At 44.3% G+C, this 26879-nt stretch overlaps 1 protein-coding gene across 1 annotated transcript; it reads left to right on the top strand.

Annotated features, from left to right (window-relative positions):
- Positions 1-2513: 2513 nt before the first annotated feature.
- LOC125516273 (obtusifoliol 14-alpha demethylase-like) lies at positions 2514-25056 on the top strand. Its single transcript, XM_087536001.1, has 4 exons — positions 2514-2658; position 3144; positions 23375-23715; positions 23871-25056. Exons 1-4 carry the CDS (start codon positions 2536-2538, stop codon positions 24867-24869), a joined length of 1464 nt encoding a protein of 487 aa, XP_087392127.1. The 5' UTR covers positions 2514-2535; the 3' UTR covers positions 24870-25056.
- Positions 25057-26879: the final 1823 nt, after the last annotated feature.

Raw genomic sequence — 26879 nt, 5'->3', positions numbered from 1 at the left:
GTGCAACAATTAGGGCGGCGCCTCTGACTGGGCGGCGGTCGCCGGATATCCACAACCGGTGGGGTGGGCTGCCCAGCCTGGATGGGTGGTGGTTGTGGCCGGCGCTCTATGTATGGCGTGGTGTGGCTCTTCTCCCGATAGAAGGGTCATGCCGACCACGGATCTGGCGTCCCATCCAGATCTATCGCGGTATGGTCTTGGTCGGCCCGCGGTGCACGGAGGGACCTGTGAGGGGCGGCGGGAGGCCCTCTGCCAGCGTTCCGGTGGCAGCATATGTCCTCGGGGCGAGGCTGCACACAGATCCAGTCAACTTTGAGATCGGGGCGGTGCAACTACCGGTGAAAATCATTCCGACTATGGTGGTGACGGACGATGGCGGCGTCTCTCACATCGTTTTCTTCTCGAGGCATTGTCGTTGCAGATTGTGTCACTACGCTCGGAATTCTCCAGGGGAAACCATATATCTGGGTATCTCGGATCAAACGTGACGACGCTTTCATTGTCATTCTCCCTCTTGAGGGCATTGTTTTGGAGCATGAGCTGGCGGAGGAGACAAGAGGAGGAGCGATGTTACATCTACCGCAAGACCGGCGACGTGTCTTGGCGGCTTGGCGTAGCAGAGTATCGGCGACGGGCGCCCGTGGGATGGTGACGTTGTCTGGCGTCGCGGTGATGTCGACGAAAGAATGGCCTGGCGAGATGTATATGTTGATCGATCCTGAAGGTGGGGCGGCGGAAGATGGCGGTGGAGGATTCTAGAGTGGGTCACGTGATGCGCGCTGAGAGTCTAGCTACCGGTTTGTGCTCTCGGCTTGCCGTCGGACGGCTTAGTTAGGCCACCGAAATATATGATGTGTGTTGAATGCAGTCAGGGCACACCATTAAGTTTATAGGTGTAGCGACATTAATTGCCAGGAAGATCGTCTTGGATTGATTAATGTATTTATTTTGTTTGGTTCTGTTAAATAATATAATAAAATGCTTGTATGCATCGCTCAGGGGAGAGACAAGGTAAAAGCAAAATAGCTTCTTTTTTACATGAACACATTTTGGATACTGTACCCCAGTATCGTTGATGGAAATTAATGCAACCACCGCAGCCGGCGGGAAAGGCAGCCGTACAAGTAACTGAAACCGCAGGCGGAAAATTCCAAGTACTCGGCCCGCGCGTGCCTATAAAGACCTCATTTGCTCGCAAATTCTAGATCAACCATCTTAGCTTCGTAACAGCCTTGGCCTGCTTCAAGGTGAAAGCAACTGTAAGATCGTCCTCCCCCTCACACTCTTTTTAGTATTCGATACATTCTAGGAGTAATTAATACATATTCGACTCTGGCTGATGGTAGCTAACTTGGCCGTTGTGCTGGCTGGGCTCTTGTGTGCTTTCGATGATGTCTGTAGTCTGTCCATGCAGTGGGTGCCATGTTAGTTTCTCTTCTGTTCTGAACATTGTAGCTGGTGCTCCCAGCATAGCGTCCTTGAGCTTTCTATAAAAGCAGGGCCGTATAGCCTGGCTGTAGAAATTTATATGTAGGACTCACTCAGTTTTGCAATGCACTCATATGTCCATAATCTTCGCAAGTATCCATTTCAAAATGACAGTCCAGGTGATGGTTGCTATGTCGCTTTTACTGGGAGTGTAAAATTTTAAATGCAAAGTAGGACTTTTGGAGGAAAAAAAATCTAATGGATGTAGAGAACATAAGGTAGATTCATGTATTTCAAAGCTGGACAATTATTGCTTATTTTGCACCAATATTGGGTTTACCCGCTTGTTTCTGCACATTGTGAGCGTGGATAAAGATTGTGAATCATGTACTTACATGCAAGGTTGTCAGGATGAGGTACTATCCTTTCCATTCTCATTGGAGAATCATGCTTCTGCCAAAATTTAAAAAACAACTATTAATCTGAACTGAGTATGTTCTTAGAATGGAAATAACAATGTTGCCGTTGATATGTTTATGTAAACTCTGTAAATTGAGTGAACTTATTCCAATCAATGCCAGTATATATTTGTAAACGATTCAATTGTTTAACTGGGTCAGATGCATATTTACATTTATTACAATCAGTGTTAATATATATTTTAGAATCATCTATTCCAACGAACGTCAAAATATATTCAAATTCATCTACGATGTTGACAGAGGATACATAGACTTTGTAAATTCAAAAGTTTATTCTGGTGAGTGATATTAGGAATTGATTCTGGTATTTTTAAATGAATGATATTAGGAATTGATTTAGGATTTAGTTAGACTCCTTTTATTCTGATGATGATTGTACGAGTTAACTACATTAATCCTAACCTTCATACTTCAAATCTAAATGTCAAGGTAACTATTTGTTGTGTGATGGCTCGGGGGGCTCTAGCATGCATGAAATGTTACATGCCATAAAATTCTGATAATTTTGATGAATACAACGGTTTCCAAGGAGACTTACAATATGACATAAGACATAAGATCGACCACTAACTTGACTTCATATATTTCTTGTGTTAGGCTGGTTAGTTTGACGACGGCGACCAACATGGATCAAACCACCAGTGTCGCAGCATGTCTCACCATAGCAATTTTCTTCCTCACCATCAAAATGATCAAAAGAAGAACTCTGCACCAAGAGGGGCCTTCACTTCCACCTATTGTGAGTGTTGTTTCTGTTGGAAATATGAGCAAATTACTACGAGATTTAATCCAAATAAACAGAATATAAATCATGACCACAGCAGCAGAGATTAAACTAATCATGCGAACTAGCATAGCAGATGAACATATCACATCTAGGGCACATACTAGAAACATGAATTCTACCACGATCTCGAACAGGAAGGATAGAATCACATACGGTGCAGCGGGTGCAGCACCGCCGGCGTTGATGTTGTCGCCCATGTCGTCGAGGATGAGGTTGCCGAGGTCGGGGAAGAAGTCGTCGTTCACGAAGTCGTCGCTGCCAGTAGTCGCGCGAGTGTGCTCCCCAAAAACCTGATCGCCCCTCTCCCGTACAGGATCACGAGAGGCGGGTTCCGGAGGCCTGTTGTCCCTTCTTGCGGTGCACGACGGAAGGAGGGATGGAGAAGACTAGCTTGGCGGCGCAATGATCTGGAACGGTGATGAGAAACCATACAAAGCGGCGGCTAGGGTAGACGTCTGCCTGACTATATATTGCGGGCCGGGTAGGTCGTGGGAGTAAACCCCACGTCCGAGTCGTCACGATCCAAAAGAATCGGAAACGGTTCAGTAATTAACGCGTCCGTTAATTATTAATTAATGACTCATTAATTTTCCCATGCGGCAAAAATATAGACAACGTGCATAGCTCTGTCCTCGGCTCGGCTCAATCCCGCAACCCGCAACCCGCGGCGCGTCATGACGAGGCGTGGCGTGGCGAGGCGAGCGAGGAGGAGGAGCGCGTGTGTAGGTCTCCTCTTCTCATGCTCATACAAGTGGTAGAAGAGCTCACCATATAAAGAGGTGCAACTCTCTCTCAACATCCAAGGTGGGACTAAACTTTAGCCTCACTCACTCCACTCACATGTGTGCATGAATGGGCCAAGAGAATTTCAGAATTTTAGTTGGGCTTTGATCCAAAGGCCTACTAGCAAAATTCCAACAATCCCCCACAAAGTCTCATTGGCACATCTCATCATTAAGTTCCAAAACATTGTTTTATATATCGGTGCTTAGTGGAGACTGTGAAGTTGAACTTCCACTTAGAAATTTATGCTACACTAGATCGCAACTTGAATAGTGGACTATACCTTGAACTACAAGTTTTCTGTGAAACTAGTTTCATACAAATTCTTGACCGATACTGGGCTGCCACAAGGCTTCCCCGCGGGTGGAGCGTATACGTCATACTCCAAGGCCTTTCATGAATTTATTAGAGAACACCCAATACTCACAGACTGCGACGTTGACAGTCAAATTCATATAGGTGTGTTCCTCAGAAGATGTTCTGCAGGACAACATCTCTGCTTACCCGAATAAGCCACTTGGAACACATTAAGATAAGTATCAACCTGCCATGCAGATCAGGAGAGTATTGCATCTTCACGGAGTGGGATAATCAATATAGGGATACTCTCCTCCCAGCTGACCAACAGCTTGTCTCCCACTTCTACTTCACGGGATCTCCGATCACATAGAGTGGGTTACCACTATGGACAACTCATGCGGTGGGTCCCAAACCCATCTCCATCGATGCATTATCTATCACATTACATGGTAGACCCTTTGTGAACGGATCTGCCAAGTTTTTCGACGTTTGGATATAATCCAACGTAATAACTCCGGAGTTCCTCAATTTTCTGACAGATTTTAATCTCCTCTTCACATGCCTCGAGGACTTCATATTGTCCTTAGAACTGTTTATCTTGACGATCACAGTTTGATTATCACAGTTCATCAGGATAGGGGGTATTCGTTTTTCAACCATAGGTAAGTCCATCAAGAGTTCACGAAGCCACTCTGCTTCAACAGTGGCAGTGTCTAATGCTATGAGTTCTGCTTCCATAGTTGACCTCGTTAAGATGGTCTGCTTGCAAGACTTCCAGGAAACAGCGCCACCACCACGTGTAAAAACATAACCACTTGTGGCCTTAATCTCATCAGCATCAGATATTCAGTTTGAGTCACTATAACCCTCCAGTACCCTTGGATACCCGGTGTAGTGAATCCCATAGCTCGCGGTGCCTTTCAAATAGCGCATAACTCTCTCAAGCGCATGCCAATGATCATCTCCCGGTTTCGGCACAAACCGACTCAGCTTGCTCACAGCAAAAGAGATGTCAGGCCTCGTGGCACTCGCCAAATACATAAGCCAGCCAATAATCTGAGAATACCTCAGTTGATCTTTAGCAATCCGTCGATTCTTTCGAAGCAACACACTAGCATCATATGGAGTTGGAGAAGGCGTGCAGTCGCTATACCCAAAACGACTCAAGACCTTTTCCACATAATGAGACTGAAGCAGTGTGATCCCACCATTCTCATCTCTCAACAGCTTGATGTTTAAGATAACATCAGCTACTCCTAGATCCTTCATCTCAAAACAGCGAGATAAGAAATCCTTAACCTCCTTGATTAAATCAAGTTTGGTTCCAAAGATCAATATGTCATCGACATATAGACAAAGAATAACTCCTTCGCCCCCACCATAGCGATAGTACACGCACTTGTCACCATCGTTTACTACAAAGCCGGCAGCAGTTAATGTTCTTTCGAACTTCTCATGCCACTCCTTAGGAGCTTGTTTAAGGCCATATAAAGTCTTTAATAACTTGCACACCTTTCCTTCCTGACCAGGTACTACAAAACCATCTGGCTGATCCATGTAAATTTCCTCCTTCAACTCTCCATTAAGGAAAGCCGTCTTAACGTCCATTTGATGGACGAGAAGACCATGTGAGGCAGCCAGTGATAGTAGCACCCGAATTGTGGTCAGTCTAGCCACGGGTGAGTAAGTATCAAAGATGTCTTCACCTTCTTTCTGGGTATAACCCTTGGCCACAAGCCGTGCCTTGTACTTTTCAATCGTACCATCAGGTCTAAGCTTCTTCTTAAACACCCACTTACATCCTACAGGTTTGCACCCATATGGACGGTCAGTGATCTCCCAGGTACCGTTAGCTAAGATGGAATCCATCTCGCTACGTACAGCTTCCTTCCAGTAGTCAGCATCAGGAGATGCATAGGCTTCTGAAATAGTCCTGGGTGTGTCATCCACGAGGTACACAATGAAATCATCACCAAAAGACTTTGCAGTCCTTTGTATCTTACTCCTCACAGGAGTTCCATTGTTACCCTCAACAGGATTCTCAACATGTTCCATCGCAATGGTGGGTTCAGGAATTACAGTGAATTCCTCACTAGATGGAGTAGGTATCTCCTGATTTGATGAACTCCACATATCCTTCATAGGAAATATGTCCTCAAAGAAAGTTGCATCATTTGATTCCATAATCGTACCAACATGCATGTCGGATACCTCAGATTTTATTATCAAAAATATATAGCCGATGCTATGAAAAGCATAGCCTAGAAGAACACAATCCATGGTTTTTGGTCCAAGCTTGCGCTTCTTGGGAATTGGTATATTGACTTTCGCCAAACAACCCCAAGTACGTAGGTAAGAGAGTTTCAACCTTTTCCTTCCCCATTCCTCAAATGGAGTCATGGTCTTATGCTTTGTGGGAACTCGTTTAGGACATGACACGCAGTCATTAGCGCCTCCCCCCACCATTCCTTGGATAGACCCAAAGTGTCTAACATGGTGTTAACCATATCAGTTAGAGTTCGGTTCTTTCTTTCGGCTACCCCATTTGACTGGGGTGAGTAGGGAGGCGTCCTGTCATGGATTATATCATGTTCCGCACAAAACAGATCAAATTCATTGGAAAAATACTCTCCACCACGATCGGACCTAAGCCGTTTAATTTTCGATCAAGTTGGTTCTCTGCCTCAGCTTTATAGTTTTTAAAGAAAGTCAAAGCCTCATCTTTTGATTTCAGAAGATACACATAACAATATCTAGTGGAGTCATAATCAACGTCATGAAGTATCTCTTTTCACCTTTTGTCAACACGCCATTCATCTCACAAAGATCAGAATGTATAAGCTCTAGTGGCGCCAAGTCTCTTGCCTCTGCAGTCTTATGCGACTTGCAAGGTTGCTTAGCTTGCACACATACTTGGCACTTGGAGCCTTTGACAGTAGAGATTTTCGGAATTAAATTCATATTGGCTAACCGCGTCATGCAACCAAAGTTAATATGACAGAGTCGTGAATGCCAAATATAAGACTCATTATTGTGGCAAACATTATTAATAACTTTAGTGCAAATATCTGACAAAGATAGGCGGAACAAGCCTCCGCACTCATAGCCTTTTCCAACAAATTGTCCACACTTAGAAATTACAACTTTATTGGATTCGAAAACCAACTTAAAACCATCTCGACATAGACGGGAACCGCTAACGAGATTTTTATTGATGGACGGCACATGATGAACGTTCTTCAGACGCACAGTCTTCCCCGAAGTAAACTTCAGATCGACCGTACCAACACCTCGAACGATGGCATGTGACCCGTTCCCCATCAGCACGGGTGAAGTCCCTGTTGCCTGGTAAGAAGAAAACATGGAGGCGTCAGCACAAACATGTACATTGGCACCGGTGTCAATTAACCAATCAGGGGATTGAAATACTGAAAGGATGGTAGGAAAAATACCGTACCCTGATTCCTTCATATCAGTATCACCGATGACAACATTAGCGGACTTGCCGCTCTTCTCATGTTCACGCTCCTCAAAGCGGTTAGGACACTTTGGAGCCCAGTGATTAGGATCACCGCAGACATGGCAAAGTCCCTTCCCCTTCTTATGAGAATTCTTCTTGAAGTTGGTAGAATGTGATGGCTTGTTCTTTGTATCAAACTTGCCTTTGCCCTGAATTTTGTTCTTATTGTTTTTATACTTGTTGGGCTGGGAGTTCTTCTTCTGTACCATGTGGGCACTAGAACCTCCCTCAGCAACTCGAGCACGTGTGTCCTTTGCTCTCGCCTTCTCTTCAACATCAAGAGTACCAATGAGATCCGCAACGGAAAACTCCTGTCTCTTGTGTTTTAGGGAAGTAGCAAAATCGTTCCACGAAGGTGGAAGCTTGGCAATGATGCCTCCGGCAACAAATTTGTCCGGCAACACACACTTGAAGTACTCAAGTTCTTTTGCGAGCGACTGTATCTCATAAGCCTGCTGTACAACAGGGCGCTCATCAGTCATCTTGTAGTCATAGAATTGCTCCATGACGTAAAACTCGTTGCCGGCGTCCGAGGCACCAAACTTGGCCTCGAGCGCAGCCCACATGTCCTTGCCGTTGTCAAACGACATATACGAATCCACAATGGAGTCATCAAGACACTCAGAAGAGCGCCTTTAAAGAGGGTATCGATCTTCTCAAAAGCTTCCAGCTGTGTTGGATTAAGATCGCCCTCAGGCTTGCCCTTGGTGGCATCATAGCAGCCCATGGTCTGAAACCAGTAGACTGCTCTCGTGCGCCACCTCTTATATTGCTCCCCCTTAAAGGCGGGCGGTTTTAGATGCGCAGCAAAACCACTCGGAGTAAATTGCCTATAATCAGGTTTTTGGATTGTTGGAAATATGAGCAAATTACTACGAGATTTAATCCGAATAAACAGAATATAAATCATGACCACAACAGCAGAGATTAAACTAATCATGTGAACTAGCATAGCAGATGAACATATCACATCTAGGGCACATACTAGAAACATGAATTCTACCACGATCTCGAACAGGAAGGATAGAATCACATACGGTGCAGCCGGTGCAGCACCGCCGGCGTTGATGTTGTCGCCCATGTCGTCGAGGATGAGGTTGCCGAGGTCGGGGAAGAAGTCGTTGTTCACGAAGTCGTCGCTGCCAGCAGTCGCGCGAGTGCGCTCCCCAAAAACCTGATCGCCCCTCTCCCGTACAGGATCACGAGAGGCGGGGTTTCGGAGGCCTGCTGTCCCTCCTCGCGGTGCACGATGGAAGGAGGGATGGAGAAGACTAGCTTGGCGGCGCAATGATCTGGAACGGTGATGAGAAACCATACGAAGCAGTAGCTAGGGTAGACGTCTGCCTGACTATATATTGCGGGCCGGGTAGGTCGTGGGAGTAAACCCCACGTCCGAGTCGTCACGATCCAAAAGAATCGGAAACGGTTCAGTAATTAACGCGTCCGTTAATTATTAATTAATGACTCATTAATTTTCCCATGCAGCAAAAATATAGACAACGTGCATAGCTCTGTCCTCAGCTCGGCTCAATCCCGCAACCCGCGGCGCGTCGTGACGAGGCATGGCGAGGCGGGCGAGGAGGAGGAGCGCGCGTGTAGGTCTCCTCTTCTGATGCTCATACAAGTGGTAGAAGAGCTCACCTTATAAATAGGTGCAACTCTCTCTCAACTTCCAAGGTGGGACTAAACTTTAGCCTCACTCACTCCACTCACATGTGTGCATGAATGGGCCAAGAGAATTTCAAAATTTTAGTTGGGCTTTGGGCCAAAGGCCTACTAGCAAAATTCCAACAATCCCCCACAAAGTCTCATTGGCACATCTCATCATTTAGTTCCAAAACAATCCCCCACGTCCGAGTCGTCACGATCTTGATGTACTACCGTCCAAGGGCTTCGCCTAAGCACCGCTACAATATTATCGAGGATTATGGTGGAAGGGGGCACCGCACACGGCTAAGAATATGATCACGTGGATCAACTTGTGTCTATGGGGTGCCCCCTGCCCCCGTATATAAAGGAGCAAGGGGGAGGCTGGCTGGCCCTTGTGGGCGCGCCAAGGAGGAGTAGGATTCCTACTCCTAGTTGGAGTAGGTTTCCACCTTTCCTAGTCCAACTAGGAGAAGGGGGGAAAGGGGGGAAGTGGGGAAGGAAGGGAGAGAGGGGCCGTGCCCCAAACCCCTTGTCCAATTCGGACTGGGCTTGGGAGAGGCGCGCGCCACCTCCTGGTCCTTTCCACTAAGGCCCATTAAGGCCCATTGCTTCTTCCTCGTATTCCCGTAACTCACCGGTACCTCCGAAAATACCCGAATCACTCGGAACCTTTCCGATGTTCGAATATAGTCGTCCAATATATCAATCTTTACGTATCGACCATTTCGAGACTCCTCGTCATGTCCCCGATCTCATCCGGGACTCCGAACTCCTTCGGTACATCAAAACTCATAAACTCATAATATAACTATCATCGAAACCTTAAGCGTGCGGACCCTACGGGTTCGAGAACAATGTAGACATGACCGAGACACGTCTCCGGTCAATAACCAATAGCGGAACATGGATGCTCATATTGGCTCCCACATATTCTATGAAGATCTTTATCGGCCAGACCGCATAACAACATACTTTGTTCCCTTTGTCATCGGTATGTTACTTGCCCGAGATTCGATCGTCGGTATCTCAATACCTAGTTCAATCTCGTTACCGGCAAGTCTCTTTACTCGTTCCGTAATACATCATCTCGCAACTAACTCATTAGTTGCAATGCTTGCAAGGCTTATGTGATGTGCATTACTGAGAGGGCCCAGAGATACCTCTCCGACAATCGGAGTTACAAATCCTAATCTCGAAATACGCCAACCCAACATTTGCCTTTGGAGACACCTGTAGAGCTCCTTTATAATCACCCAGTTACGTTGTGACGTTTGGTAGCACACAAAGTGTTCCTCCGGCAAACGGGAGTTGCATAATCTCATAGTCATAGGAACATGTATAAGTCATGAAGAAAGCAATAGCAACATACTAAACGATCGGGTGCTAAGCTAATGGAATGGGTCATGTCAATCACATCATTCTCCTAATGATGTAATCCCGTTAATCAAATGACAACTCATGTCTATGGTTAGGAAACATAACCATCTTTGATCAACGAGCTAGTCAAGTAGAGGCATACTAGTGACACTCTGTTTGTCTATGTATTCACACATGTATTATGTTTCCGGTTAATACAATTCTAGCATGAATAATAAACATTTATCATGATATAAGGAAATAAATAATAACTTTATTATTGCTTCTAGGGCATATTTCCTTCAGTCTCCCACTTGCACTAGATTCAATAATCTAGTTCACATCGCCATGTGATTCAACACTAATAGTTCACATCACCATGTGATTAACACCCATAGTTCACATTGTCATGTGACCTATACCCAAAGGGTTTACTAGAGTCAGTAATCTAGTTCATATCGTTTATGTGATTAACACCCAAAGAGTACTAAGGTGTGATCATGTTTTGCTTGTGAGATAATTTTAGTCAATGGGTCTGTCACATACAGATCCGTAGGTATTTTGCGAATTCTATGTCTACAATGCTCTGCACGGAGCTACTCTAGCTAATTGCTCCCACTTTCAATATGTATCTAGATCGAGACCTAGAGTCATCCAGATCTGTGTCAAAACTTGCATCGACGTAACTTTTTACGATGAACCTTTTTGTCACCTCCATAATTGAGAAATATTCCACTAAGGATATTTTTGACCGCTGTCCAGTGATCTACTCTTAGATCACTATTGTACTCCCTTGCTTAACACAGTGTAGGGTATACAATAGATCTGGTACACAGCATGGCATACTTTATAGAACCTATGGCTGAGGCATAGGGAATGACTTTCATTCTCATTCTATTTTCTGCCGTGGTCGCACTTTGAGTCTTACTCAATTTCACACCTTGTAACACAGGCAAGAATTCTTTATTTGACTGTTCCATTTTGAACTACTTCAAAATCCTGTCAAGGTATGTACTTATTGAAAAAAAACTTATCAAGCGTCTTGATCTATCTCTATAGATCTTGATGCTCAATATGTAAGCAGCTTCACCGAGGTTTTCTTTGAAAAAATCCTTTTAAACACTCCTTTATGCTTTGCAGAATAATTCTACATTATTTCCGATCAACAATATGTCATACACATATACTTATCAGAAATGCTGTAGTGCTCCCACTCACTTTCTTGTAAATACAGGCTTCACCGCAAGTCTGTATAAAACTATATGCTTTGATCAACTTATCAAAGCGTATATTCCAACTCCGAGATGCTTGCACCAGTCCATAGATGGATCGCTGGAGCTTGCATATTTTGTTAGCACCTTTAGGATTGACAAAACCTTCTGGTTGTATCATATACAACTCTTCTTTAAATCCATTAAGGAATGTAGTTTTGTTTATCCATTTGCCAGATTTCATAAAATTGCGGCAATTGCTAACATGATTTGGACAGACTTAAGCATCACTACGAGTGAGAAAATTTCATCGTAGTCAACACCTTGAACTTTGTCAAAAACATTTTTCGACAAGTCTAGCTTTGTAGATAGTAACACTACTATCAGCGTCCGTCTTCCTCTTGAAGATCCATTTATTTTCTATGGCTTGCCGATCATCGGGCAAATCCATCAAAGTCCATACTTTGTTCTCATACATGGATCATATCTCAGATTTCATGGCCTCAAACCATTTCGCGGAATCTGGGCTCATCATCGCTTCCTCATAGTTCGCAAGTTCGTCATGGTCTAGTAACATGACTTCTAGAACAGGATTACCGTACCACTCTAGTGTGGATCTCACTCTGGTTAACCTACGAGATTCGGTAGTAACTTGATCTGAAGTTACATGATCATTATCATTAGCTTCCTCACTAATTGGTGTAGTAGTCACAGGAACAGATTTCTGTGATGAACTACTTTCCAATAAGGGAGAAGGTACAATTACCTTATCAAGTTCTACTTTCCTCCCACTCACTTCTTTCGAGAGAAACTCCTTCTCTAGAAAGGATCCATTCTCTGCAACGAACATCTTGCCTTCGGATCTGTGATAGAAGGTGTACCCAACATTTTTCTTTTGGGTATCCTATGAAGATGCACTTCTCCGATTTGGGTTTGAGCTTATCAGGTTGAAACTTTTTCACATAAGCATTGCAACCGCAAACTTTAATAAACGACAGCTTAGGTTTCTTGTCAAACCACAGTTCAGATTGTGTTGTCTCAAGGGACTTAGATGGTGACTTAGATGGTGCCCTTTTAAACGTGAATGCAGTTGTCTTTAATGCATAACCCCAAAACGATATTGGTAGATCGGTAAGAGACGTCATAGATCGCACCATATCTAATAAAGTACGGTTATGACGTTCGGACACACCATTATGCTGTGGTGTTCCAGGTGGCGTGAGTAGTGAAACTATTTCACATTGTTTTTAACTGAAGGCCAAACTTGTAACTCAAATATTTTACTTCTGCGATCATATCGTCGAAACTTTCATTTTTGTTACGATGATTCTCCACTTCACTATGAAATTCTTTGAACTTTTCAAATGTTTCAGACTTGTGTTTCATCAAGTAGATATACTCATATCTGCTTAAATCATCTGTGAAGATCAGAAAATAATGATACCTGCCACGAGCCTCAATATTCATCGGACCACATACATCAGTATGTATGATTTCCAACAAATCTGTTGCTCGCTCCATTGTACTGGAGGACGGAGTCTTAGTCATCTTGCCCATGAGGCATGGTTCGCAAGCATCAACTGATTCATAATCAAGTGATTCCAAAAGCCCATCAGTATGGATTTTCTTCATGCGCTTTACACCAATATGACCTAAATGGCAGTGCCACAAATAAATTGCACCATCATTATTAACTTTGCATCTTTTGGTTTCAATATTATGAATATGTGTATCACTATGATCGAGATCCAACGAACCATTTTCATTGGGTGTGTAACCATATAAGGTTTTATTCATGTAAACAGAACAACAATTTATTCTCTTACTTAAATGAATAACCGTATTGCAATAAACATGATCAAATCATATTCATGCTCAACGCAAACACCAAATAATACTTATTTAGGTTCAACACTAATCCCAAAAGTATAGGGAGTGTGCGCTGATGATCATATCAATCTTGGAACCACTTCCAACACACATCGTCACTTCACCCTTAACTAGTCTCTGTTTATTCTGCAACTCCCGTTTCGAGTTACTAATCTTAGCAACTGAACTAGTATCAAATACTGAGGGGTTTCTATAAACACTAGTAAAGTACACATCAATAACATGTATATCAAATATACTTATGTTCACTTTGCCATCCTTCTTATCCGCCAATCACTTGGGATAGTTCCGCTTCCAGTGACCAGTCCCTTTGCAGTAGAAGCACTCAGTTTCAGGCTTAGGTCCAGACTTGGGTTTTTCACTTGAGCAGCAACTTGCTTGCCGTTCTTCTTGAAGTTCCCCTTTCTTCCCTTTGCCCTTTTCTTGAAACTAGTGATCTTGTCAACCATCAACACTTGATGTTTTTCTCGATTTCTACCTTCGTCAATTTCAGCATTATGAAGAGCTTGGGAATCGTTTCCGTTATCCCTTGCATATCATAGTTCATCACGAAGTTCTACTAACTTGGTGATGGTGACTAGAGAATTCTGTCAATCACTATTTTATCTGGAAGATTAACTCCCACTTGATTCAAGCAATTGTAGTACCCAGACAATCTGAGCACATGCTCACTAGTTGAGCGCTTCTCCTCCAACTTTTAGCTATAGAACTTGTTGGAGACTTCATATCTCTCAACTCGGGTATTTGCTTGAAATATTAACTTCAACTCCTGAAACATCTCATATGGTCCATGACGTTCAAAACGTCTTTAAAGTCCCGATTCTAAGCCGTTAAGCACGGTGCACTAAACTATCAAGTAGTCATCATATTGAGCTAGCCAAACGTTCATAACGTCTACATCTGCTCCTGCAATAGGTCTGTCACCTAGCGGTGCATCAAGGACATAATTCTTCTGTGCAGCAATGAGGATAAACCCCAGATCACGGATCCAATCCGCATCATTGCTACTAACATCTTTCAACACAATTTTCTCTAGGAACATATCAAAATAAACATATGAAAGCAACAGCGTGAGCTATTGATCTACAACATAGATATGCTAATACTACCAGGACTAAGTTCATGATAAATTAAAGTTCAATTAATCATATTACTTAAGAACTCCCACTTAGATAGACATCCCTCTAATCCTCTAAGTGATCACGTGATCCAAATCAACTAAACCATGTCCGATCATCACGTGAGATGGAGTAGTTTCATTGGTGAACATCACTATGTTGATCATATCTACTATATGATTCACGCTCGACCTTTCGGTCTCCGTGTTCCGAGGCTATATCTGTATATGCTTGGCTCGTCAAGTATAACCTGAGTATTCCGCGTCTGCAACTATTTTGCACCCGTTGTATTTGAACATAGAGCCTATCACACCCGATCATCACGTGGTGTCTCAGCACGAAGAACTTTCGCAACGGTGCATACTCAGGGAGAACACTTCTTGATAATTAGTGAGAGATCATCTTAAAATGCTACCGTCAAACAAAGCAAGATAAGATGCATAAAAGATAAACATCACATGCAATCAATATAAGTGATATGATATGGCCATCATCATCCTGTGCTTGTGATCTCCATCTTCGAAACACCGTCATGATCACCATCGTCACCGGCGCGACACCTTGATCACCATCGTAGCATCGTTGTCGTCTCGCCAATCTTATGCTTCCACGACTATCGCTACCGCTTAGTGATAAAGTAAAGCATTACAGCGCAATTGCATTGCATACAATAAAGCGACAACCATATGGCTCCTGCCAGTTGCCGATAACTTGGTTACAAAACATGATCATCTCATACAATAAAATTTAGCATCATGTCTTGACCATATCACATCACAACATGCCCTGCAAAAACAAGTTAGACGTCCTCTACTTTGTTGTTGCAAGTTTTACGTGGCTGCTACGGGCTTAAACAAGAACCAATCTTACCTACGCATCAAAACCACAACGATAGTTTGTCAAGTTGGTGTTGTTTTAACCTTCGCAAGGACCGGGCATAGCCACACTCGGTTCAACTAAAGTTGGAGAAACTGTCACCCGCTAGCCACCTTTGTGCAAAGCACGTCGGGAGAACCGGTCTGGCGTAAGCGTACGCGTAATGTCGGTCCGGGCCGCTTCGTCCAACAATACCGCCGAACCAAAGTATGACATGCTGGTAAGCAGTATGACTTATATCGCCCACAACTCACTTGTGTTCTACTCGTGCAAATAACATCAACACATAAAACCTAGGCTCGGATGCCACTGTTGGGGAACGTAGTAATTTCAAAAAATTTCCTACGCACACGCAAGATCATGGTGATGCATAGCAACGAGAGGGGAGAGTGTGATCTACGTACCCTTGTAGACCGACAGCGGAAGCGTTAGCACAACGCGGTTGATGTAGTCGTACGTCTTCACGGCCCGACCGATCAAGCACCGAAACTACGGCACCTCCGAGTTTTAGCACATGTTCAGCTCGATGACGATCCCCGGACTCCGATCCAGCAAAGTGTCAGGGAAGAGTTCCGTCAGCACGACGGCGTGGTGACGATCTTGATGTACTACCGTCGCAGGGCTTCGCCTAAGCACCGCTACAATATTATCGAGGATTATGGTGGAAGGGGGCACCGCACACGGCTAAGAATATGATCACGTGGATCAACTTGTGTCTATGGGGTGCCCCCTGCCCCCGTATATAAAGGAGCAAGGGGGAGGCCGGCTGGCCCTTGTGGGCGTGCCAAGGAGGAGTAGGATTCCTACTCCTAGTTGGAGTAGGTTTCCACCTTTCCTAGTCCAACTAGGAGAAGGGGGGAAAGGGGGGAAGAGGGGAAGGAAGGGAGAGAGGGGCCGCGCCCCAAACCCCTTGTCCAATTCGGACTGGGCTTGGGAGGGGCGCGCGCCACCTCCCGGTCCTTTCCACTAAGGCCCATTAAGGCCCATTGCTTCTTCCTCGTATTCCCGTAACTCCCCGGTACCTCCGAAAATACCTGAATCACTCGGAACCTTTTCGATGTCCGAATATAGTCGTCCAATATATCGATCTTTATGTCTCGACCATTTCGAGACTCCTCGTTATGTCCCCGATCTCATCCGGGACTCCGAACTCTTCGGTACATCAAACCTCATAAACTCATAATATAACTGTCATCGAAACCTTAAGCGTGCGGACCCTATGGGTTCGAGAACAATGTATACATGACCGAAACACGTCTCCGGTCAATAACCAATAGCGGAACCTGGATGCTCATATTGGCTCCCACATATTCTACGAAGATATTTATCGGTCAGACCGCATAACAACATACTTTGTTCCCTTTGTCATCGGTATGTTACTTGCCCGAGATTCGATCGTCGGTATCTCAATACCTAGTTCAATCTCGTTACCAGCAAGTCTCTTTACTCGTTCCGTAATACATCATCTCGCAACTAACTCATTAGTTGCAATGCTTGCAAGGCTTATGTGATGTGCATTACCGAGAGGGCCCAGAGATACCTCTCCGACAATCGGAGTGACAAATCCTAATCTCGAAATACGCCAACCCAACATTTACCTTTGGAGACACCTGTAGAGCTCCTTTATAATCACCCAGTTACGTTGTGACGTTTGGTAGCACACAAAGTGTTCCTCCGGCAAACGGGAGTTGCATAATCTCATAGTCATAGGAACATGTATAAGTCATGAAGAAAGCAATAGCAACATACTAAACGATCGGGTGCTAAGCTAATGGAATGGGTCATGTCAATCACATCATTCTCCTAATGATGTAATCCCGTTAATCAAATGACAACTCATGTATATGGTTAGGAAACATAACCATCTTTGATTAACGAGCTAGTCAAGTAGAGGCATACTAGTGACACTCTGTTTGTCTATGTATTCACACATGTATTATGTTTCCGGTTAATACAATTCTAGCATGAATAATAAACATTTATCATGATATAAGGAAATAAATAATAACTTTATTATTGCTTCTATGGCATATTTCCTTCAGTCTGCCTGACTATATATTGCGGGCCGGGTAGGTCGTGGGAGTAAACCCCACGTCCGAGTCGTCACGATCCAAAAGAATCGGAAACGGTTCAGTAATTAACGCGTCCGTTAATTATTAATTAATGACTCGCTAATTTTCCCATGCAGCAAAAATATAGACAACGTGCATAGCTCTGTCCTCGGCTTGGCTCAATCCCGCAACCCGCGGCGCATCGTGACGAGGCGTGGCGAGGCGAGCGAGGAGGAGGAGCGCGCGTGTAGGTCTCCTCTTCTCATGCTCATACAAGTGGTAGAAGAGCTCACCTTATAAAGAGGTGCAACTCTCTCTCAACTTAAAAGGTGGGACTAAACTTTAGCCTCACTCACTCCACTCACATGTGTGCATGAATGGGCCAAGAGAATTTCAGAATTTTAGTTGGGCTTTGGGCCAAAGGCCTACTAGCAAAATTCCAACAATCCCCCACAAAGTCTCATTGGCACATCTCATCATTTAGTTCCAAAACATTGTTTTATATATCGGTGTTTAGTGGAGACTGTGAAGTTGAACTTCCACTTAGAAATTTATGCTACACTAGATCACAACTTGAATAGTGGACTATGCCTTGAACTACAAGTTTTTTGTGAAACTAGTTTCACACAAATTCTTGACCGATACTGGGCTGCCGCAAGGCTTCCCCGCGAGTGGAGCGTATACGTCATACTCCAGGGCCTTTCATGAATTTATTAGAGAACACCCAATTCCCACAGACTGCGACGTTGACAGTCAAATTCATATAGGTGTGTTCCTCAGAAGATGTTCTGCAGGACAACATCTCTACTTACCCGAATAAGCCACTTGGAACACATTAAGATAAGTATCAACCTGCCATGCAGATCAGGAGAGTATTGCATCTTCACGGAGTGGGATAATCAATATAGGGATACTCTCCTCCCAGCTGACCAACAGCTTGTCTCCCACTTCTACTTCACGGGATCTCCGATCACATAGAGTGGGTTACCACTATGGACAACTCATGCGGTGGGTCTCAATCCCATCTCCATCGATGCATTATCTATCACATTACGTGATAGACCCTTTGTGAAGGGATCTGCCAAGTTTTTCGACGTTTGGATATAATCCAATGTAATAACTCTGGAGTTCCTCAATTTTCTGACAGATTTTAATCTCCTCTTCACATGCCTTGAGGACTTCATATTGTCCTCAGAATTGTTTATCTTGACGATCACAGTTTGATTATCACAGTTCATCAGGATAGGGGGTATTGGTTTTTCAACCATAGGTAAGTCCATCAAGAGTTCACGAAGCCACTCTGCTTCAACAGTGGCAGTGTCTAATGCTATGAGTTCTGCTTCCATAGTTGACCTCGTTAAGATGGTCTGCTTGCAAGACTTCCAGGAAACAGCGCCACCACCAAGTGTAAAAACATAACCACTTGTGGCCTTAATCTCATGAGCATCAGATATCCAGTTTGAGTCACTATAACCCTACAGTACCCTTGGATACCCCGTGTGGTGAATCCCATAGCTCGCGGTGCCTTTCAAATAGCGCATAACTCTCTCAAGCGCATGCCAATGATCATCTCCCGGTTTTGACACAAACCGACTCAGCTTGCTCACAGCAAAAGAGATGTCAGGCCTCGTGGCACTCGCCAAATACATAAGCCAGCCAATAATCTGAGAATACCTCAGTTGATCTCTAGCAATCCGTCGATTCTTTCGAAGCAACACACTAGCATCATATGGAGTTGGAGAAGGCGTGCAGTCGCTATACCCAAAACGACTCAAGACCTTTTCCACATAATGAGACTGAAGCAGTGTGATCCCACCATTCTCATCTCTCAACAGCTTGATGTTTAAGATAACATCAGCTACTCCTAGATCCTTCATCTCAAAACAGCGAGATAAGAAATCCTTAACCTCCTTGATTAAATCAAGTTTGGTTCCAAAGATCAATATGTCGTCGACATACAGACAAAGAATAACTCCTTCGCCCCCACCATAGCGATAGTACACGCACTTGTCACCATCGTTTACTACAAAGCCGGCAGCAGTTAATGTTCTTTCGAACTTCTCATGCCACTCCTTAGGAGCTTGTTTAAGGCCATATAAAGTCTTTAATAACTTGCACACCTTTCCTTCCTGACCAGGTACTACAAAACCATCTGGCTGATCCATGTAAATTTCCTCCTTCAACTCTCCATTAAGGAAAGCCGTCTTAACGTCCATTTGATGGACGAGAAGACCATGTGAGGCATCCAGTTATAGTAGCACCCGAATTGTGGTCAGTCTAGCCACGGGTGAGTAAGTATCAAAGAAGTCTTCACCTTCTTTCTGGGTATAACCCTTGGCCACAAGTTGTGCCTTGTACTTTTCAATCGTACCATCAGGTCTAAGCTTCTTCTTGAACACCCACTTACATCCTACAGGTTTGCACCCATATGGACGGTCAGTGATCTCCCAGGTACCGTTAGCTAAGATGGAATCCATCTCGCTACGTACAGCTTCCTTCCAGTAGTCAGCATCAGGAGATGCATAGGCTTCTGAAATAGTCCTGGGTGTGTCATCCACGAGGTACACAATGAAATCATCACCAAAAGACTTTGCAGTCCTCTGTCTCTTACTCCTCACAGGAGTTCCATGGTTACCCTCAACAGGATTCTCAACGTGTTCCATCGCAATGGTGGGTTCAGGAATTATAGTGAATTCCTCACTAGATGGAGTAGGTATCTCCTGATTTGATGAACTCGACATATCCTTCATAGGAAATATGTCCTCAAAGAAAGTTGCATCATTTGATTCCATAATCGTACCAACATGCATGTCGGATACCTCAGATTTTATTATCAAAAATATATAGCCGATGCTATGAAAAGCATAGCCTAGAAGAACACAATCCATGGTTTTTGGTCCAAGCTTGCGCTTCTTGGGAATTGGTATATTGACTTTCGCCAAACAACCCCAAGTACGTAGGTAAGAGAGTTTCAACCTTTTCCTTCCCCATTCCTCAAATGGAGTCATGGTCTTATGCTTTGTGGGAACTCGTTTAGGACATGACACGCAGTCATTAGCGCCTCCCCCCACCATTCCTTGGATAGACCCAAAGTGTCTAACATGGTGTTAACCATATCAGTTAGAGTTCGGTTCTTTCTTTCGGCTACCCCATTTGACTGGGGTGAGTAGGGAGGCGTCCTGTCATGGATTATATCATGTTCCGCACAAAACAGATCAAATTCATTGGAAAAATACTCTCCACCACGATCGGACCTAAGCCGTTTAATTTTCGATCAAGTTGGTTCTCTGCCTCAGCTTTATAGTTTTTAAAGAAAGTCAAAGCCTCATCTTTTGATTTCAGAAGATACACATAACAATATCTAGTGGAGTCATCAATCACGTCATGAAGTATCTCTTTCCACCTTTTGTCAACACGCCATTCATCTCACAAAGCTCAGAATGTATAAGCTCTAGTGGCGCCAAGTCTCTTGCCTCTGCAGTCTTATGGGACTTGCGAGGTTGCTTAGCTTGCACACATACTTGGCATTTGGAGCCTTTGCAGTAGAGATTTTCGGAATTAAATTCATATTGGCTAACCGCGTCATGCAACCAAAGTTAATATGACAAAGTCGTGAATGCCAAATATCAGACTCATTATTGTGGCAAACATTATTAATAACTTTAGTGCAAATATCTGACAAAGATAGGCGGAACAAGCCTCCGCACTCATAGCCTTTTCCAACAAATTGTCCACACTTAGAAATTACAACTTTATTGGATTCGAAAACCAACTTAAAACCATCTCGACATAGACGGGAACCGCTAACGAGATTTTTATTGATGGACGGCACATGATGAACGTTCTTCAGACGCACAGTCTTCCCCGAAGTAAACTTCAGATCGACCGTACCAACACCTCGAACGATGGCATGTGACCCGTTCCCCATCAGCCCGGGTGAAGTCCCTGTTGCCTGGTAAGAAGAAAACATGGAGGCGTCAGCACAAACATGTACATTGGCACCGGTGTCAATTAACCAATCAGGGGATTGAAATACTGAAAGGATGGTAGGAAAAATACCGTACCCTGATTCCTTCATATCAGTATCACCGATGACAACATTAGCGGACTTGCCGCTCTTCTCATGTTCGCGCTCCTCAAAGCGGTTAGGACACTTTGGAGCCCAGTGATTAGGATCACCGCAGACATGGCAAAGTCCCTTCCCCTTCTTATGAGAATTCTTCTTGAAGTTGGTAGAATGTGATGGCTTATTCTTTGTATCAAACTTGCCTTTGCCCTGAGTTTTGTTCTTATTGTTTTTGTACTTGTTGGGCTGGGAGTTCTTCTTCTGTACCATGTGGGCACTAGAACCTCCCTCAGCAACTCGAGCACGTGTGTCCTTTGCTCTCGCCTTCTCTTCAACATCAAGAGTACCAATGAGATTCGCAACGGAAAACTCCTGTCTCTTGTGTTTCAGGGAAGTAGCAAAATTGTTCCACAAAAGTGGAAGCTTGGCAATGATGCCTCCGGCAATAAATTTGTCCGGCAACACACACTTGAAGTACTCAAGTTCTTTTGCGAGCGACTGTATCTCATGAGCCTGCTGTACAACAGGGCGCTCATCAGTCATCTTGTAGTCATAGAATTGCTTCATGACGTACAACTCGCTGTCGGCGTCCGAGGCACCAAACTTGGCCTCGAGCGCAGCCCACATGTCCTTGCCGTTGTCAAACGACATATACGAATCCACAATGGAGTCATCAAGAACACTCAGAAGAGCGCCTTTAAAGAGGGTATCGATCTTCTCAAAAGCTTCCAGCTGTGCTGGATTAAGATCGCCCTCAGGCTTGCCCTTGGTGGCATCATAGCAGCCCATGGTCTGAAACCAGTAGACTGCTCTCGTGCGCCACCTCTTATATTGCGCCCCCTTAAAGGCAGGCGGTTTCAGATGCGCAGCAAAACCACTCGGAGTAAATTGCCTATAATCAAGTTTTTGGATTGTTGGAAATATGAGCAAATTACTACGAGATTTAATCTGAGTAAACAGAATATAAATCATGACCACAGCAGCAGAGATTAAACTAATCATGTGAACTAGCATAGCAGATGAACATATCACATCTAGGGCACATACTAGAAACATGAATTCTACCACGATCTCGAATAGGAAGGATAGAATCACATACGGTGCAGCGGGTGCAGCACCGCCAGCGTTGATGTTGTCGCCCATGTCGTCGAGGATGAGGTTGCCGCGGTCGGGGAAGAAGTCGTCGTTCACGAAGTCGTCGCTGCCAGCAGTCGCGCGAGTGCGCTCCCCAAAAACCTGATCGCCCCTCTCCCGTACAGGATCACGAGAGGCGGGGTTCCGGAGGCCTGCTGTCCCTCCTCGCGGTGCACGACGGAAGGAGGGATGGAGAAGACTAGCTTGGCGGCGCAATGATCTGGAACGGTGATGAGAAACCATACGAAGCGGCGGCTAGGGTAGACGTCTGCCTGACTATATATTGCGGGCCGGGTAGGTCGTGGGAGTAAACCCCACGTCCGAGTCGTCACGATCCAAAAGAATCGGAAACGGTTCAGTAATTAACGCGTCCGTTAATTATTAATTAATGACTCATTAGTTTTCCCATGCAGCAAAAATATAGACAACGTGCATAGCTCTGTCCTCAGCTCGGCTCAATCCCGCAACCCGCGGCGCGTCGTGACGAGGCATGGCGAGGCGGGCGAGGAGGAGGAGCGCGCGTGTAGGTCTCCTCTTCTGATGCTCATACAAGTGGTAGAAGAGCTCACCTTATAAATAGGTGCAACTCTCTCTCAACTTCCAAGGTGGGACTAAACTTTAGCCTCACTCACTCCACTCACATGTGTGCATGAATGGGCCAAGAGAATTTCAGAATTTTAGTTGGGCTTTGGGCCAAAGGCCTACTAGCAAAATTCCAACAGTTTCACTGTCAACATATTTGCCTACATTTCTATCCAAGGGCCTATCTGCCGTGATTCAAGACCTACACACAAAGATGGGTAGTGTGTCCACAATAAGTCTTTTTGGGCTGAAGAAGGTGACCTTCCTGGTTGGCCCAGAGGTCACATCCCATTTCTTCCAAGGCTCAGAATCAGAGATCAGGCAGTCCGATATCTACAAAGTCACGGTGCCTGTTTTTGGCCGAGGGGTTTTGTACGATGTGGACTTGGCTACTAGGAGCAGGCAGATTAGCTTTTGCCTCGATTCGATAAAGCCAATGAACTTGAGAGGCCATGTTGATTCCATGGTTAAGGAAGTGGAGGTAAGCAACATATATCTGCTATCATCCTACTCTTCATCATTTTTTCATGTCATTATCATTTGGTGGTCCTTTTTTCTCTATTTCATGTGATCACACTCCTTTGTTTTATCATTTCCTTCTAGGGGGTGTCTTATCTCAAAATAAAATTTGTGCAGGACTACTTCACAAAATGGGGGCAGCATGGTGTCGTTGACATAAAGCATGAGATGGGGAACCTGATCTTGCTGATCGCAAATCGATGCTTGCTTGGAAAACAGTTCCGAGAGAATATGTTTGAAGAAGTATCCACACTCGCCCATGATATTTTTGATAATGGCTTCCACTTGATCAGCCTCTTCTTCCCATATCTCCCTATCCCACCACACCATCGTCGTGACAAAGCTCGTGCTAAGCTGGGAGAGATGATCCATGAGGTCGTGAGATCACGTAGGAGTTCAGGCCAGGCTGAGAATGATGTGCTACAGAAATTTGTAGACTCCAAATACATCAATGGCCGCTCCATGACTGAGAATGAGATCGCGGGGCTGCTCATTTGTATGATGTTTGCAGCACAACACACGAGCTCCGCCACCAGTACCTGGACAGGAGCTTGTCTGCTCAGTCATGAAGAAAGCTACTTGGCTGCTGCTATCGAAGAGCAGAAACGGATCATGGAACGTCATGGGGAACATATAGACTACACCATCTTGCAAGAGATGGGAACCTTGCATTGCTGCATCAAAGAGGCACTGAGGTTGCACTCTCGAGCAATTCTGCTGATCCGCCATGCAAGCAAGAGCTTCAGTGTGCAAACAAGAGAAGGCAATAGAATTGATATCCCTCAAGGACATACCTTAGCAACCTGCACTACAGTTAGCAGCAAGCTACCATACATCTATAAGGATCCGGATGTATATGATCCAAGTAGGTTTGGTCCAGGGAGAGAGGAAGACAAAGTTGGTGGCAAGTTCTCTTATACACCATTTAGCGCTGGGAGGCACTTCTGCTTGGGAGAGGATTTTGCTTACACGCAAATTAAGGTGATATGGAGCCATTTGCTGAGGAACTTTGAGCTCGAATTGATCTCCCCTTTCCCGAAGGAGGAATGGGACAAATTCATTCCAGGGCCTAAAGGTAAAGTGATGGTTAGTTACAAGAGACGAAGAATCATGTGATTAGCATCTATTGAAGAACTTTGTGAGGATGTGTTCTTATGTGGTGGATCAGGTAAACTGTTAAGTGTGTAATTTGAGGAGAGAATAAATGTATGTGCAGTTGGGAATATTGGTAAAATATGTATTTCAAAAGATAGTGTGTAGTTTGAAGGGAGAATAATGGGTATGTACGTTTGGGACTATAGGTAAAATATGTACTTCAAAAGATTGTGTGTAATTTGAAGGGAGAATAAAGAGTGTACATTTGGGACTATATGTTAAATATTTATTTCAAAGAAGAATAGTGTATGTCTACGTGTGTGCACTATGAGAATAAGATATTGTCCCGAGTGTCGAAAACATTTTGAAAAAATGCCAACACACATGGGTAATACATTTCCTGAGTGTTAAACTTACACATGAAAATCCGGTCAGCAAAAAACCCTTTATTGACTGTTTGAAAACATATTAACCGTAGAGTTATACGTGCAGTGTGTGAACTCTCAATAATTGGTCTCGAGGAACAACTTTTAACAGAATACAATAGACATTGGCGTGGCTTTTCCAATTGTACTTTTCATAACAAAATACTAGACTTAGCTGCCAGGTGCGCCCAAGCGAAGCTGGATCATTTTGTTGGCTACCAATCAGGAAAGTGTCAAACATGGAATCATCCCAATTATTGCTTGAGTTCATATGGTACATTTCATGGAAAATTAGGTCTTTGCCACTATCTTGTGATATTTGGTGCCTGCCACTAAATCTGTTGAAGTTTCGATTGTGTCACCAATGCTATGGAAGAAATTGGGCAGAAGCCACTTCTTGATGTTTGCTCAAGTTACCGTATGTTCTGCCATCATTGGCGCCCCCTTTAATTCATCTATTATTATATGGGACCGACCACCCTTCCATTCGCTATGGTCCCATTACTTTTCAACGTCATCAATAACTTACAAGAGGCCAACATGTAGCACTTGAGTCAAATGCTACACCCCCTTCTTATCCGACCACCGTTGCGTAAATTGTCACGCATTGTCCTGTCCCCTAGACACACATACCCTTTTCTACCCCTTCCATTGGAATGCGCCGCTCGCATTTATTTAAATAGGAGTTGCCCCCACAACCATAGCTACCATACTCACCTATACTACTTAGGGAAGCGCTAGGCATCAGACTACTGCAAATTTGCACCTATCAGACTAGTCCATAGCCATTGGATAGGAGAGTGTTGGAGCGTTGGATTAGAATGCCGTGTTACGTTGCAGTTTCCACCTGATTAGGAAATAAGTCCTTGATTGATTTTATCACTTTCCTTATTAATTGCTTCAAAAAAAATACACTCTAATTAAATGCTCCCAAAAAAATCCGCCCTAATTAACTCCTCCAAGATCCGTTTTATGTTCCCAAATATAGATTCTAGTTTGTTTGTTATTTCTTACAACTGGACGTTTGAAGCAAAACATTGGAGCTTAGGCTATTCAAAATTTGAGTGCTTGAAGCACAGTACACCAATATTAGAAGCATAATTGATTAATGTACAACGAGAAGTGTATCCATCCATGTACCGAAAAAGGCTTTCGCCCCGCTTTATAAATAAAGCAACCACCAAGCAAAGAGTAACGGACAACAACGGGACACACAACACACCCACACAACGCCACCGCAGACAGGGTCTAGCACTCACACAAAGACACACAGATCTTGGAATTATTATGTGATCAAATGGTCAAAATGTTAATTACCATAAGTTAATATGGGCCTATTAATTAATTTCGGAATTAATACCAATTAAATGGCAATTAACAATTGGGCCCGTGATTGGGGGGGGGGGGGGAGGGGCGAATTTATGTTAATATGGCTAAGGTCCCACAGTCAAAGTCAGCGCATTATATAAGGGAGCAATGCACGTAAACATGAATCCATCACATTAGTCACCGTCTTCTCCCAGAATCGCTCATTTTCCAATCAGGAGAGCGCGGCTCATTGACGTGAAGGCCTTGTCGTTTTTCCGGCGAAGTGCTGGAGACGCTG

Source organism: Triticum urartu, chromosome 7A (genome assembly GCF_056163025.1).
Source record: "Triticum urartu cultivar PI428250 chromosome 7A, HENAU_Tu73, whole genome shotgun sequence".
In the NCBI taxonomy this organism is placed as follows: Eukaryota; Viridiplantae; Streptophyta; class Magnoliopsida; order Poales; family Poaceae; genus Triticum; species Triticum urartu.
The sequence above is the reverse complement of the archived record's forward strand: the minus strand, read 5'-3'. Positions and strand labels throughout refer to the sequence as shown.